Here is a 15,969-nt window from a genome sequence, read left to right on the forward strand (position 1 = left end):
ATCATCAAACTGAACTGAGCCCAGCTGCTCCCAGAGTGGATTAAAATTTTCCTAGAAAATTTGTCAAATTCCAGACTGGGGATTTAGGTGGGTTGTGAAGATTAGACATAGTTGATGAAGAATAAGGAGGTCTCCCCCGTTTGTTTGCCACCCACTGAGCCAGTCTCATGATTTCTGCATGACCAGGCTTTGTATCTGGACTCCGCGCACATTGCCTTTTGTTCCGGCGCACCCGGTGGGCAGCCGACGGGCCAGCAGCAGCACAGAGACTTCTTTCACCGGCAGCGTTTGTTCTCCAGCTCTGCTCCGTACTGTACGCTCGGCCGAGCACGTCCCCTTTCTCCAGCTGAGCGGAAAAACTGCTTCTGCGCCGCTGCCACCGGCATTACGACTGACGAGGAAACCCGAAATGCATCGGCTCCTGATCGGAAGTTTCGTGTGCGCCTTTTCCGCAGAAGTATGAGTAAGAATGATGCTGAGGAGGTGAAACGTGCTGGTTATCGTGTGCCGCTTTCTATAAAAACACACTGATAGGAGGCAGGACTGAACATTTGTTACAGCAAACACGTCTGGACAAAACAAGACAAGACAAGACAAGAAGTTTTTTGGGGTTTCTTTTTTTGGATACACAAAGGCTGTCACAGGTCACAAATAACGGTAAACAAACATTTATTTTTATCCATCATGATGATTAATTGTGTTGTTTGTCACTGCCAAAAAAATGTGTTGCTCATGATTTAATTCCAGTTTCTGAAATCCTTGTCTGTATGAGTAATAGAAGCGCAGTAGCCTCATGTGCGTAAAAACACCTTTTTAATAGCAAAATCCACTTGGTCGCACGAAGCTCCACCCGAACAGCGCGGGTTACCTCGAACCTCTGCAGCCCACTGACGGGCTTCATCTATTTCGTATTGATAAAAATAAGCAAAGCGACAGTAATTCAGCATGAAAAGAAAGAGTTACATCACTTTTTCATTTCATAATTAGAGAGAGTGCCCAAGAGGAGGGTGAACACGGAAGCAGAGGGAGGGGTTACTGTCATCTTGGGCTCAGACTCCTGTTGAGTTCTCTGAGTTCAGAAAAGCGCTTCAGCCACTGCAGAGTGCTCTGAGTCCATCAGGTGTGTAGTTTGTAGTCCTCTTAGTGGCAGGAGCTGTAGATATAACCCACAAACTCCAGATTCTTTCTGAGTTTTATTTCTGATGAATGTCTGCTGTGAGAATGATCACACTTTGCTCTTGTGTTTGCTTATTTTCAGGTTTTCCCCCCGCTGACTATTTGCACAGAGGTGTGTGTTCGCAAAGGAATAACAGGCAGCTCAGTCCAAGAGACGAGGAGTCACTTTCCTTCCTAATACCTTCGATCAAGCAGAGGAAAACATGGAGCGGATGGAGGAAGAAAAGGTAAATATACTGGACTCTACTGTACAGGTTGATTCCAGCTGTGTGCAATAATTCCCACCGGTTCCTCAGGAAGACTGTAAGCCTGCTTCTTTGTCATTGTTTGTTTTATTCTAAGCCCTTCTTGAGGCAACACCTCTGATGAATGAGTGTGTTGGTTTTTTTACGAGTCACAGGCTGGCAATTCTGTATTTTTCCTTTCTGGCAACGGCAGGACGAAGGGACGGCAGTCAAGCCTTTTCAGGACGTGACTAAGAGAGAAAGAGTTGGTGGGGCTGGTGTGTGACAAGTCTGAACCTGAGTGTGATCTCGTTTCTTGGTTGTATTTGTATGCTGCAGTGAGATGTGGGTTGAGGGAATATTCGCAGGAATAAGAGAGAGCAAGTGTAATCTTTACACTTGAATGCACCAACTCTTTGACATTGTTAAACATGTCTAAAGTGCCTGAAAAATGTGCCTGCTCATACCTGGCACGTCACAAACCGTCCCTGCGGTTTGTCTTTTGAAACACGTTGCATGCAGTTACTTCACTGCCATTGCTGTTACTTAAGGTTTTACACATAATGTGACCGCCAGGCCACAGTGGATAGTAGCATGTGCTCCAAAAGGATTTTTATCTTTGGTCAAATCTTTTCCCATCAAAATGTTCTGCAGTGAAGAGAAGAAGGTTTGCTGCAAAGGTGGAGTTTAATGATAAAGACAACACACTGAAGGGTCGGTGCAATATAGTGGGACAGCATGAAGGGAGAAGAGAGGTGTTGAATAAGAGAGAGACACAGAGAAGGATTGCAAGATGACATGAATGTGGAAGTTGAGTGTTGAGGGCAGGGCCGCAGTCATGCCGACTTTGGGGAGGCACAACATCTCCTGGGGGGGGGCTTAGTGGAAATTTAACAACTAACGTCCTGCTATTCTCAGATACTTAAGATTTCATTCACACTCGGATTGAATGATTTATTTGTTAACTAGTTTATGTTCTGAGAGGGATTGAGCATAAAACCTCTAGACAGTAATCATCACAATAATCAGTCATACAGCCTACATAACACTCATATTACATTCTGTTTGGAAAGCGTTGTGAAAGAAATTCAATAGAGAGACTTTGCAGTGTTTGCATCGACTGCTGTTGGCGCAAAATCTGACAAAGTTAACGTAAAAACACTCAGGGAACCGATCACCTCAGATTACAAAGTGAGGCAGACCTAGGTTGCAAGAGCTAAAACCTTTACAAGCTTAAAATGATAAGTCTACTTTACTTTGGAATTTTGAGGTAATCGGTTTCCACGATTACTTCAGAAGTAAAGTCACTTTGTCAGATTTTTAAGGTGTCGCTACAGCAGCCGGGCAGTGGTTTGTGCCGCGGTACGGCAACACCGCTTGGACAAACCATTTGCAGAACTGCCGGACAACTCAACACGAGAAGCAGAAGTAAAACAAATATTTAAAAATAATGGTAATTTGTTATGTCGAGTTATGATTATGATTACACTTAAAAGAAATATGTAAAGTAGATGAATAATATGGAGCTTTTAAAACATTTTAGCTCGTATGACTACTTTAGTTGGTCATTTTTAGGTAACTGGCTCTTCTGAGTATTTAGAGGAACGATGAACTGGTGAAGTATCATAACTTAATTAATCTTACTGCGGTCCGTTGCAAGTCTCACAAATTTATTGCAGATGTTAATTTGCATCACCGGTCCATTGAAAGGCTTTTAATGACCTTTAAACTTAGAGAACAAATGGACCGAACACAAGCCGAATGAAAGTGCAGAAAAAAGTTCACCGTCGACCTTGGAAACGAGTTTAGAGAACAATCTCACCACAAGATACATTTAGTAGCTGGTCTGGATGTTTCAGTCATGTCACGTGATCTTCATGAGCAGACAGAGATTCTCAGTTATCATGGTTTTATGTCCGTATGTCCAAGACTCAACCTGTTTGAGTTGTTAGTGTTCGTGTGACTGTCTACATGTCCAGGCAGGTGATCAGTTAAGTTGTTGCATAGTGTTTAGCAGAATGCAATCACGACCAGTACATTATTCTTCAACAAAGTACTTTATATTGTAGAATACAGCTGTGAATATCAAAGAAAGACTGCATACAAGTCTGTGTTACTACATTGTGCTGCTTACTCAATCGGCCACTCCTTTTTTAGAGCTGTTTTAAAGAGGGCGATATAATCTTGTCTGAATATTACTCAACAGCAGCATGTGGCTGCGGATGCAGTTGTTGCATATGTACATGTGCAGCTACATGCCCACATACATTTTTTCCCCATCTAATCTCCTCTTGCCCAGTTCAGCTGCACCCCACACACCCTGCATGTGTTTAATCCCCCCATCAGGTTATCTGAGGTGGTATTTTGTGGCAGATGTCAAACATGGCACACATGTTTCTACAATAAGTTTCTCTATTAAGTATTACATCACTCCTTTTTTTCATTTCTTTTTTTACTCTACACCCTTCTCACGCGTTTGGTCTCGACTAGTATTTCATATTTTCCACGTCACTATCACTTTATCGTGTACGCAGCACTTCCTGTGCCACTGTTTGGCTGTCTGTCATATAAAGACCTAGTTCGGTGCCATGGTCACGATGTTCCCCTGAGAAACACACTGTAGTTATTTCTGATTGTCACTATCTCAGAGTGGCAAGATATTCTGTTTTTCGTTATTTTCACGTTTCATCACTTCCTCCTGTGTGTTGTTTCATTCTGATCTGTGTGCTGTGTTTTATGGTAACTTAATGAGCGCCTGACAGGATCAGACAAAAAGTACCAAGTACTTCAGATTCCATTTTAAGGAGATAAAGAACTCACGGGTAATCAGGAGAAGGATGCAGCTGATCAGATAAAAGAACAGTTTGTTTCAGGAGATTCTTTGAACACTTTGGTTTTTCCTTCATATTAAGGCAGGTTGTGAACATGCTGTTTCATGGCGTTTGAGGAATTCATTATTTTATCTGTGCCGATATGATATCATTGATGTATATAGGGTCACCACAGTGAAACATGGCTCTCTGTGTCTAGCTGTCTTTGTAGCTAGAAGTTATCGTTTTTTGACTCGAGTGTGAGATTACAGGCTGTGCAAAACAACATACTAATTAGCGTCATGAATGTTAGTCGAGTTAGTGTTGAAACCGGGGCACATTTTGTAAATAGACGGATTAAACTGGCTGATTAAAATGGATTTTCTTTCATTAATGAGCCTATTTGGACTAAAGCCCCAGACTGTTAGACGCTGGATGCAAATAATAAGCTTTGCAAAAGTTCTTAGACTGTCAAATGTTTTACAGAAAATGTAGAAGAGTGGTAGTCTATGGGTTAGCTTTGTGAAACTTTGATCAGGGGATTTCCATTCAGACTTGAAACTTAATTCAAACCAATGACTCCTCTCAGTTCTGCTTGGTTGAATACTTTTACATCTTGCTAATTTCACCCCCCTGGCAGGCAGTACTGCTATGTAAGCGATTACTGTCAGGTGTATTAGCTTGTTAATATGAGCTAAACCCACTTTAATTCCGGACCCAGCAGGGAAAAAACATTCACAATAGGATTCCGTTTTTTTCTCTCTGGGTATCCTTTAGCTGCTTTTCTGAGAAAAATGCCTCAGAGCTGGAAATCATGGAGCCTGTGCAGTGTTGTAACACCTTGCTCTCACAGCAGCGCTGCAAGCTGCTAATGTAGAGCGCTGAAAACAGAGAGGGAGGGCAGATGTAGAGAGGCTCATTGTGTGTAGTGACCAGTGTCACTGTGAACAACAAGTGCTTTGTGGAGCCAGGAACCGGCCATGTCCGCCACACAAACTGAGGCAGTGATTTTACATAAACTCCATCTGCTCATTGTTTTAATATTTCATATCCACATGTCTGTTTTTCTCTTAACAGCCCAAGAAGAAGTTGACTGCTTACCTGCTCTACTGTGTGGCGACAGCAGTCTTTGGCTCGCTGCAGTTTGGCTACAACACTGGGGTCATCAATGCACCAGAGGAGGTGTGTGTTTGTAACTTGTTGAGCACACACACACACAGCTGGATGAATTCTTGTGTGTTTTATGACAGCGGGGGCAAGCTTTAAGGGCGGGGGCATAATTCCTGCATTATTGATAGATGTAATACCACATATTCTATCATTTTATGATTTCTGAAATATATTGAAGAAACTTTTTTTAAATCATTTTTCTGTTGTTGTTCTTTTTGTCTGGTCTCATTTGAGAGATCAGCATTGTGCTATAAAAGCCATAGTGCCCCCATGTGGATGTTTAAAAAACTCACAAATACACTTAAAGCATAAGCTCTGTCACATCTGTTGATCATGATTTTTTGTGATGAAATGCAAAAGACCAAGACTTTCTTTAAAGTTGCCACGTCTAATCTTTTCACCCTCTTCTGGGGTTTGGCAGAAATTGCGAAGCTTTTTCAAGAATGTGTCGAGCGAGAGGTCCGGTGAGCCTTTCAGCGATGGAGCCACCACCATGGTGTGGAGTTTTGCTGTGGCCATCTTCAGTGTGGGAGGCATGATTGGGTCTTTCTGTGTTGGATTCATGGTCAACAAATTTGGAAGGTGAGAACATCAGGGGAACAACTACGGTTTAATGCAAGATTACATGTTTTACTGTCAGCTTTGACTGAATATCACTAATATCGCCAAGTCAATTAGTTGCTTTTCTCTTTGCTCTCACTAACTTCGATCATCTTTCTTTCTTGCCATTCATCACCAGGCGTAAGTCCATGCTGATATCTAACATCCTGGCTCTCCTCGGAGGGGGTTTTATGGGACTGTCGGCTGTGGCTCGATCTTATGAGATGGTCATTATCGGCAGGTTTATCATCGGTGTGTTCTGCGGCCTGTGCACTGGGCTGACGCCCATGTACGTGGGCGAAATCTCGCCCACGGCTGTCCGAGGAGCCTTCGGCACCCTGCACCAGCTGGGTGTAGTTATTGGCATCCTGGTGGCACAGGTGAGATGCTGTGATTCTAACATTATATTATATCGGATGCGGACGCTGTGGATTTTTGCAGGATAACACTGACTTAAGACATCAGCTTTGCTTCTAGAACTTCATGTCCTTCAAACACTTCTGCTATATTCACCTCACCAAGCTTTATTAGATAGGCAGATATCCTGCCTTCATTGAAGTGGCGTCTGAGGCTGTTTAATATGAAGTCTATTCATCATTCATGTGACCTGTAGATCACCATAAATACCAAGTATAGAAAACAACATTATCATCATGTTTTATGCCACATTTCCTCTCAGTGGATACAGAAATTTACAAGAAAAATATACATGACCCTTAATACAAATTAAAGCACAAAATATTAAAATCTCTTTCATCTCTACATTTTTAGGGATAAATGCTGCATTCACAAGCTCTTCGGATGGTCACACTTCCCGAGTTGGGAAGTCATTTTTCCAGTCCGAAAAAAACGTTTTTCTGATAAATCTAACACTAAAGCCATATGATCAAAATATTTTATATGAAGAAACAACCTCAGACAAGATAGCTAAAAATATCTGGTGAGGTGAATGAACCAGGCTGTAAATGAGTTTCACTTCATCCGCTGCCGTCTGTGTTTTCAGATCTTCGGTCTGGAGTCTCTGCTTGGCTCAGACACTCTGTGGCCTGTGCTGCTGGCTCTGACCATCCTGCCAGCCATCGTGCAGAGTATCATGCTGCCCTTCTGTCCCGAAAGCCCCCGTTACCTGCTCATCAGCCTCAACCAGGAGGAGGAGGCAAGAAAAGGTCGGTTTTGAGCCAGTTTACAATATGCTAACAAGATGGCAGCATTAGGAATTAATGAGACTGAATCTAGAATCACTGGTGAATTTTTAATGACGTGCGAATTGAAGCCTGTCCTGCAGATGAGGTGGCCCTGTGATTTATAAAACATTTACCATGTGACATGTTCGAAGACCCTTCCAGCCTTTCTTTACATCATATTTACATAAATCATGTACTTACTTCCTCTCTATTTATCCATCTTTTCCTCTCTGTAGCGCTGGTGCGGCTGCGCGGCACTGAAGATGTGGGCGAAGACATTCAGGAGATGAAGGAAGAAGGTATGAAGATGGCCATGGAAAAGAAAGTGACCATCCCCGAACTCTTCCGCTCCCCTAACTACCGTCAGCCAATCATTATCGCTATCATCCTGCAGCTCTCTCAGCAGCTGTCCGGCATCAACGCCGTGAGTAAACCTCATATCCTATAATGGAGTGTAATGGATATTATTATTATAAGTGTCACTCACAAGTGAGAGGGCGGTGTTCAAACCTGTCATCTCACAAATGAATCTTTAAAGGAGCATTCACTGAAATTATACAAATGTTTCTGACAAGCACTCGACAAGAGATGCTTCTTGGCTTCAGGCAATGTTAGATTGAGTGGAATAATCTAGGCCTCAAAGGGTTAATGGTAAGAGACACACACAGTGGTATTTACTGGTATTTTGTTAATGAGGTCATGTCACCAGGCTGACTAAATGTGTTGACGGTCGCACCGTCTGACCTGGCAATCACAGAAAAACTGCTGCGGCCTGTGGCTAGAGGCTGCAACATCGATTCAACTCTGACAGACGCAACAACACTCACGACTTATATCACTCACCAGTAGAGTTAGACATAATGCAACTGTGTGTTTAAGTTTCCGCTGTGCAATTAATCCAAAACAGTTTATATATATTTTTCATATTGCAGAGCATTTTAGCATCTTTCAGCTCCCTGTTTTGGTAGTATGCCCTGCAGCTTAAAACCCAAACAGTTTCAGTCAACTCCAGTTTTTAAAAGCTCTAAAAACCCATTGTACACCAAACAGACAGACAAACTAAGCGACAAGCATATGAACATAGTGGAGTATTTCTTAGTGTCTGGCAAAAAATGTGAGGTCCAAAAGGCAGACACGATGTAAGGCAGGTAAAGAAACAAAAGCGAGCTTTAATGAAGTAAGCTGAAGTCCAAAAATCTAAACGCAGGCGACAAAAAAGGCAAGCAACAACACTGACAAAAACAGGCTGGGGCAAATCCAAAAGACTAAAGAGAAACACAAAACCAAATGAGGTACAAACCAGGATGGAGCTCAGGGACACAGGCAGCAAAAAAAACCCAAGGGCAGGAAACATGCAGAGCCAACTCAGAGTACCAGGAACAACACAGGACCTGAGAACAGAGAACACAGGAGACTGATGTGGAGAAACAGACAGACTGGGAAACACACAGGCTTAAATACACAGGCACTAATAAATAAATGAAACACAGGTGTACACAGGAAAAGGGCAGGAAAGAGACCAAGGTAGGAAGTGGAAACTCACAACAAGACATGTGAGGATGAAGCCAACAAAATAAGAGTAGGCAAACATCTAAACTCAAAAAAACAAAACCAAGCATTTAGCCCCCAGAGAGCCAGATATTTCTGTCAGGAGTTGGTGGTGGAGACCAAAACAGAGCTAAACGGAGCACAAGGTAGCACTGAACCATTTATCACGCAGTTGTTTATTATACAGCTGTGACTTTGTAAATGGTAACTAAATACTGTGTAGTTGACCTGTAGACATTATTTGGATGCCAATTATTTCAACTTGATGTTTATAAATCTAAAGATTTTATTTAGATTTCTCAATATATACATCAACATCAACAAAACAAAGACCCACAATCTTAACAACGAAGTGGAAACACATCAAACAAGCATTCTCAACTCAACCTCAATATGTCCCGTCTGCTCAACATAAATTAAACATATTTTATATAAATAAACATAAACATATGTTATATATAACCCAAACTTTCAAACCATTTCTCTCTATTGAGTACCCCATCATCACCAGCTGAAAAGAATAATACGATCCTTCAGGTTTTGTTTATAAACCTTTACAAACTCTTAATAAATGGTTTACAAAACATTTCATCGTTTACTAACATTACATTGAGTAAGGGTAGTTATTATCAAGTGTTACTGAGCATTGATATTTGTCCTACCAGGTGGACATAAACACAACTTGAAATATTCACTGGAGTAAGTAATATCTCTTTCTCTGTCTGCTCGTTCAGGTCTTTTACTACTCTACCGGCATATTTGACAAAGCTGGTGTCACTCAACCCATCTACGCCACCATAGGAGCCGGAGTCGTGAACACAGTGTTTACGGTGGTCTCTGTAAGTGTCTGACTACACATTTGTTGTCTCAATACAAGGCGTGTTTTGTCTTTATTGGATTATTAATCAATCTTCTTCTTGTTTTGACTCCAGCTCTTCCTGGTTGAACGGGCGGGACGAAGGACGTTGCACCTGATTGGACTGGCTGGAATGGCTATCTGCGCCCTCCTCATGACCATCTCCCTGTCTTTGGTGGTGAGTGATGGTTTCATGCTTCTTGCCCTATGAGACAGAAATATTGCATCCTTCTTGCCATCTTGTTACATCGCCTCATACTCTCTGTTTTTCTTTTTCTGAGCAGACGACCAACCAGTCTCTTAGCTACCTGGCCATAGTGGCTGTGTTTGGCTTTGTTGCCAGTTTTGAGATGGGTCCAGGTCCCATCCCCTGGTTCATTGTGGCGGAGCTCTTCTCCCAGGGGCCCCGACCTGCTGCCATGGCCATCTCTGGTTTCTCCAACTGGACGGCCAACTTCCTGGTTGGGCTGGGCTTCCCTAAATTAGCGGTATGAACACATTTATTTCACTAAAACCCTCAGATGCAGAAGCAGTACCAGTTTGACATGCAGTTAAAATGATCTTCCTCTTCTTCTCTCAGGAAATTTGTGGTCCTTACGTCTTCATCATCTTCATGGTCCTCCTCATCTTTTTCTTCATCTTCACCTTCCTGCGAGTGCCCGAGACCAAAGGAAGAACCTTTGATGACATCGCTCAGGGATTCAGCGCCAGTGCAGCGAAATCCCCACAATCCCCGGGGCCTGAGGCGGTGGTCGTCGGCCTGCCAGAAAGCAAAGACGTCCCACCCATGTCCCCCACAGAAAAGGTTCCCATGGTGGATCTTCCAGAGAACCCATGAGCATTGTTCACGAGAGGAAGGAAAAGAGTACAAGACAGATGACAGGTTTCAACCCCTAAGATATTGTAAGGAGTTATATTTCATAACTCGCAACTGATGAAAAAGCAGCGGGGGTGTGTTTAGAAAAAGCCAACTCAGTGTGTTAATGCAGAAATAGTTTTTTTAGTGTGCCTTTTTTAATTAAATACAGTGTTTTTTTTTTTTTTTTTTCAACACACTCAGCAGTTACAAATGCTAAAATAATTCCATGTAATCCTCCTTTAAACACAGGCCAAACTTAACTGAATTAACAGTACTATCCGTAGACATAACCAGTGCCAGCTCCATGCATACTGCCTTATAAGAGGATCAACATACGTTCAGTATTAGTCTGAGGTCCTCAGCTACCCCCTATGTTAAAAGGTTGCAGGATTTGCGGGTTTTATGTATTGAGGTCAAGCTTGAAAATCCGTTTTTGGAGCCCGGTAGTTTGACCCAAAAAAGGGCTGACTTGCTGCCCTGTCTGCCTGAATGAGGTGCCTCGCTGCTTGGGGGAGGGAGCTGAGTAGATAGCTGACTGAGTAAAAAATGAATTTATTTAAGCATTTAAAAGATGAGAAACAATTCTTCTCATCATAGCACAATGTACCCTGTGAGTTGAGGATGTTTGCGTGTTGTTTGTGCTGATAAACAGAGGGTGTTAACCTGCCATCCCCCCCTGGCCATCCCTGAGGAGCAGCGAGAATATAGAGGCAGAGAAGTTGTTTAATTGAATATGTTAGCCTAGTCTGCCTGACTCATTGAACCTTTATCTGACTGAGGTATGTGCAAGTTTGCATTGATAAATCCACAGTGATTGTCTGTGGTGCCGAAGTAGCAGCTTTAAGACGTTATAATTGCACCTTTTCATTCTGCCTCTGATTTGATAGAGAGCCGAAGTCACGGCCTTTCCGGTGGAGCTGATTTGACCTCATTTAGGAAAAGAGATGCACAGTAGTCGATGGAGACAAAATACATTTTTGATCCCGTTTAAATTTGTGCTGTGAACCACAAATATGATGTTTGTCAATTTAAAAAGTAATTTTGAAAACAGGAAAAGTCTCAGTTTGCAGTAGAGATAATAAAATACCATCTGGTTTTGTGTGAAATCGCTCAGTGAACTACATCGACTCACTCAACTCACGTCACCAACACCGACATGGCCGTCACTTCGGCACAAACAGTATTAAAGGGGTGTTTTTTCACAGTCTTATACTTCATTAGTTTTATGACAAAGTGTGACTTTCCTGAGTTGAAAACTTATCTTTCAAATTGACACAAATCAAATGTGTGATTTACGGCACAATTCAAACAGGATCAAAAACATACTTTTTTGCTCTTGCCATTCATTAGAGTACATGTTTTCCTGAAATAAGGTCCCATTACGGTCCACCAGACGGGGCATGACTTCTCCTCTCTGTAATCTACAGAGTGGTGTCACCTTCCTGATCAAAGGGCAGCATCATGTCGTCGGGGAAGAGTGAGAGGATCATAGAGACACACTGCCACGTAGAATAGTTCAGCTGAATCTCAGATCAAGCCACCTCTTAAAAAAATATTATAAATGAGACATGACTTTTTACTCTAAGGTTACCCCCCTGTTAAACATGAACAAATCACTGACTGATGATGACGACGAAGTAACAACAAGGACAGCTCTGTAAATTGTTACTATCTGCTTCAAGTTTATTGTTTGTATGAGAGTAAGGTGTAGTTTATCACTGCCAAGCCTTTTCTATGGCCTTCTGCTCTACAGAACACAACCTAACCTCTTGTTTCATATGATTTCATTGCACAGCCAGTACGACAGAAAAAAAATTTTGTAGCGCAGTTGGACACAGACACTCAGGTGGCTTCTTGTGATACACCGTATCATCGACTTCTAACTGAAAATACATTTATCCATCACTGTACTTGAAAGTCTTTTGATAACTGTATGTAGCAGTAACTTCTGAATCACAGGTCATGAAATAAAATGTCTTACAATCTCTAAACTAGGGTTACATCAAATCAAAAGTGTTCATCAGTGTTACACTGTTGTTTGCGTTGAAACACATTCACATATACTGATAATTAAATGACAAGTATCGCGGTATGATACTGTATTCGCCATGTGTGTAGGGAAGCCCATTCCTGCCAGTACTAAAAAGATCAAATTTAGCGTTGATAAAAAAAATATTCCCGTGGTAAGTCATTATTATGAGATAAGAATGAGATTTTTAAAAAAAGATAAAATTACCAAGTAAAAAATAATTTATTAACTACAACCTTTATTTATTTCATATTAATGACTTCTATTTAATATTTTTGATATTTTATTTTCATAATTATGACTTTTGAATTTCTTAATTATGATTTTTTTCTTAAATCTCATATTAATGATATTAATATTGTTGACTTTTAAAATCTTATAAATAATTTTAGAATTTCAAAAAAAGATCTTTATATCTCGCAATTTTGTTTTACCATGGGAATATTTTTCCGTCAACCTTGTTTTAACTGGCAGAAATGGGCTTCCATGCACGTTTGAAGGTGACGTTGAATAATAACACTAACTGAATTGTATTTATTGCGATGGCTAACGCACAAAAAGTGTCTTATCGTATTTGTTTCTAATTGTCTAAAATCATGTGTATATATTGTAGAATCTCCAGATACCACATCACGATCAACTGTTACAGCACAGTGTACATGCTTATAAATGTTCTGTCAGCGTTTGTGCAGCTGCTTTTTCCTCTTGATGTGTGCGCGATCTTAAGGAAGCACTTTTCAATATTTGAGCTTAGCAGCGTTTTTCTTTTGCACTTTGGCAGTCAGACTTCTTTTTAACGATTGCTTGTATTGTGTGTGGTTCTCTGTTACATGTAAATATCCTGTGTTAGGGTGTGTATGGTTTGTTATTTTGGGTTTTTCATAATCCTGTTTCTACTGTATGTTACATCTGCTGATTTGTCTTGCACTGTTACTGTGATGTATATCACTATATTTCTTAAATGCATACAGAAGTGAGAAGAAAGTAAGTTGAGTGTCAGATTATTTTCTACGTTAATATCCTCTTTTCTCCTGCTGTAATATGAGTGACACTTGCTTTGAAAAACTAAAAAAGGAAATAAAGAACTCCTTCTTTTAAGGGAATGTGACTTGAATTAGGAGCATCAACAGTTTGATTTTACCATTTTCAGTGTAATGTGATGAGTCAAAGCAAGTCTCATGCCATGAATGTTTAATGTAACTGCAGTCTGTGCTCAAGCGAAAGTGTGTGGGGCTCGTCTGGTATGTTGTCTGGTACCCACTTCTGCACTATGGCAACTCCATTTCCTCTTCAGTACCGTGACAAAACCTCAGTTAGCTGTGCCGTTATTTGATGTAGAGCTAACCAGCACTCTGAAATACTGAAATAAAGCCATGAGTCTAAAACCAGACTTAAATTTTTCCCTGCGGTGGTGGTGCCTACCGAACAGTTGGGATTAAAAAGACATATTCATGATTGTGTTGACATTTTTGGGAATGCTTGCGTGAGGAGTTATGAGGTCACATTTCCTCCTGGGTCACACAGCTTCTGAAGCCAAACCAGAACACATGTAGAGTTGCAAGAGAATATTTAGCCCGAAGAGGATTTCCTCCGGAGATGTACTTTAAGAAAATATTCGACTTAGCTGTTGTTGTTCTTGCATTACAAATCCAATGTGAATTGTTGTTGATGTTATATTATTAGAAAAGGAGACAAAAACACACTAGGGGCTGCAACCAATGATTATATTCATTACTGTGTCATTTAGGCTAACAATTATTTTCTCAATGGAATAATTCATAATTTAGTCTGCAGCAGGAGTTTCAGTCTGACATTATTAATGTTGTAACATGAGAAAAATTTATATTACATGTCATTTGTCACTGCTGTCATTATTCTTAATCATAATTCTATTTAGAGAAAGTCTGGCTCCAAGCGTTCCCATAATGCTTGATGTAAACAAGAAGTTTTTCCCCTGTCTTTTATGTAGGACTTGTGCAACAATATGACAGAGGATACATCAGTTTTCGGCTCTTTAGACAACGGAGCTCACAATGCGAGCAAAAATAAAGATAATTGAAAATAAATAATTGAATGGAATCAAAAATGTTTTTGTTGCTGTTACTGATACCTCAGTTTTTATGATGTTATTTCAAAGTGTACATACTTATTAGTCTAAAATTGATGTTTAATGCTGCCATGTCTCATTAATAACTACACTTTACTAACATTAGGTTAGAGACCTAATTTTCCTATTGGGCCACATGAGTTTACTCCAGACAGTTAGCAGTTAGCAGATCAAAGATGCTAGCATAGCAACACAGTTCATAAAATAAGCACAGCAGAAAAGTCATTACAGTTTAACATGCATTGTAGATGAATTAGAGGCATACACTTTGAAATAAAATTATGAAAGACATGGAATTGTAGGTTACCTGGTAAGTAATGCGTGGGTTTTCTACCCGGAAGTTGTAAACAAACAACAAAAAGGCGCCATCAAAAGTAAGCCGAGCTAGCTAGTAGCAGGTTATTAGCAATTAGCAAAGGATGTACGCAGCAAACAACTGTTGAAGGATGACTCTGATACTGAAGACAGCATGATGATTGTCAGGTAAGTTCTGGAGCAACAAGAAGCATTGTTTCTGTGATTTAAATGCGTATTTATGGACGTTTGTTGGCCATATCAGTGTGTTCAGGTTTGACTCTGAGGAAAGTGGATTTAATGCAAATTGCTACAATTTGGAGCAGAGCAAGAGTTATAAAGTGGCTAAAGTTAAACCTACCTTTTTTAGTAGCCCTGATGTAGAGCTGCCACAATAAACTGATTACACAATACGTTGTCAACTGTCAGCTTATTGCCTGACTACTTTTTAGAGAAGAAAAGTCAAAACTCTAATTCTAGCTCCTTAAATGTGAATATTTCTGCATTTAGTCCTCTTTAACAGGACACTGAATATATTTAGGTTGTAGACAAAACAAGGTATCTATGGTCGTAATCTCAGGCTTTGTAATACACAGAACTTTTTAAAAACATTTTACGGACCAAATAACTAAATAAAAACTACTCAGAGCACATGGTGACCTCTATAAATACAATTTGTTTGGTCCAACTAACAGTCAAAAACCAAAAAACCAGGGTTATTTTTGGTTAAAAGATTGACAGATTGCATTACATTTCTGATAATTGACTAACTGATAAAACAGCTCATAGCTTCAAGCTTAAGAACATCCAAAACACAGACATTTTATTCAAGCTGACACATGAAAATTGATTAAGTATTTTTAGTGTCCCTCCTTAATGACTGGAGGACCATTTCCCTGTCCACGTTACCCGTTGTACCTCTCAGCCCCTCAGAGCAAAGGGCCTTGGGTGCAGGGCCCCCGGCTGGCTGGGAATGGGGCCATCTAACTGTGTCAAGCCAATGGGCAACATCTCCCTGCAAGAGTCTACTGAAGTCTTACTCATTGCAGTGAACTGGGGCATGAAAGCCCATCAACAAGCTGCAGTACTGCGGTCTGACCAGCGAGTGGCGT

The 15,969-nt window shown here is 40.8% G+C and overlaps 1 protein-coding gene and 1 long non-coding RNA gene across 3 annotated transcripts; one reads left to right on the plus strand and one right to left on the minus strand.

Annotated features, from left to right (window-relative positions):
- The first annotated feature begins 269 nt into the window (after positions 1-269).
- Positions 270-13,570, plus strand: slc2a3b (solute carrier family 2 member 3b). Of its 2 annotated transcripts, XM_030393624.1 has the most exons (12): positions 270-657; positions 988-1,120; positions 1,259-1,403; positions 5,288-5,392; positions 5,802-5,962; positions 6,120-6,360; positions 6,984-7,146; positions 7,401-7,588; positions 9,447-9,551; positions 9,645-9,746; positions 9,853-10,056; positions 10,149-13,570. In XM_030393624.1, the coding sequence occupies exons 3-12, from the start codon at positions 1,380-1,382 to the stop codon at positions 10,404-10,406; spliced, it is 1,551 nt and encodes a 516-aa protein (XP_030249484.1). In that variant the 5' UTR covers positions 270-657; positions 988-1,120; positions 1,259-1,379; the 3' UTR covers positions 10,407-13,570. The 2 variants fall into 2 exon arrangements, with proteins under 2 accessions (XP_030249484.1, XP_030249482.1); XM_030393622.1 differs by lacking the exon at positions 988-1,120.
- On the minus strand, positions 7,480-14,964 carry LOC115567272 (uncharacterized). The gene is made up of 3 exons (XR_003981160.1): positions 14,871-14,964; positions 8,465-8,555; positions 7,480-7,606 (listed from the first exon to the last, which is right to left on the minus strand). It is a non-coding gene; the product is annotated as an uncharacterized LOC115567272 (long non-coding RNA).
- Between the last annotated feature and the right edge of the window lie 1,005 nt (positions 14,965-15,969).

The sequence above is a fragment of the Sparus aurata genome, chromosome 17 (assembly GCF_900880675.1).
Source record: "Sparus aurata chromosome 17, fSpaAur1.1, whole genome shotgun sequence".
NCBI lineage: Eukaryota > Metazoa > Chordata > Actinopteri > Spariformes > Sparidae > Sparus > Sparus aurata.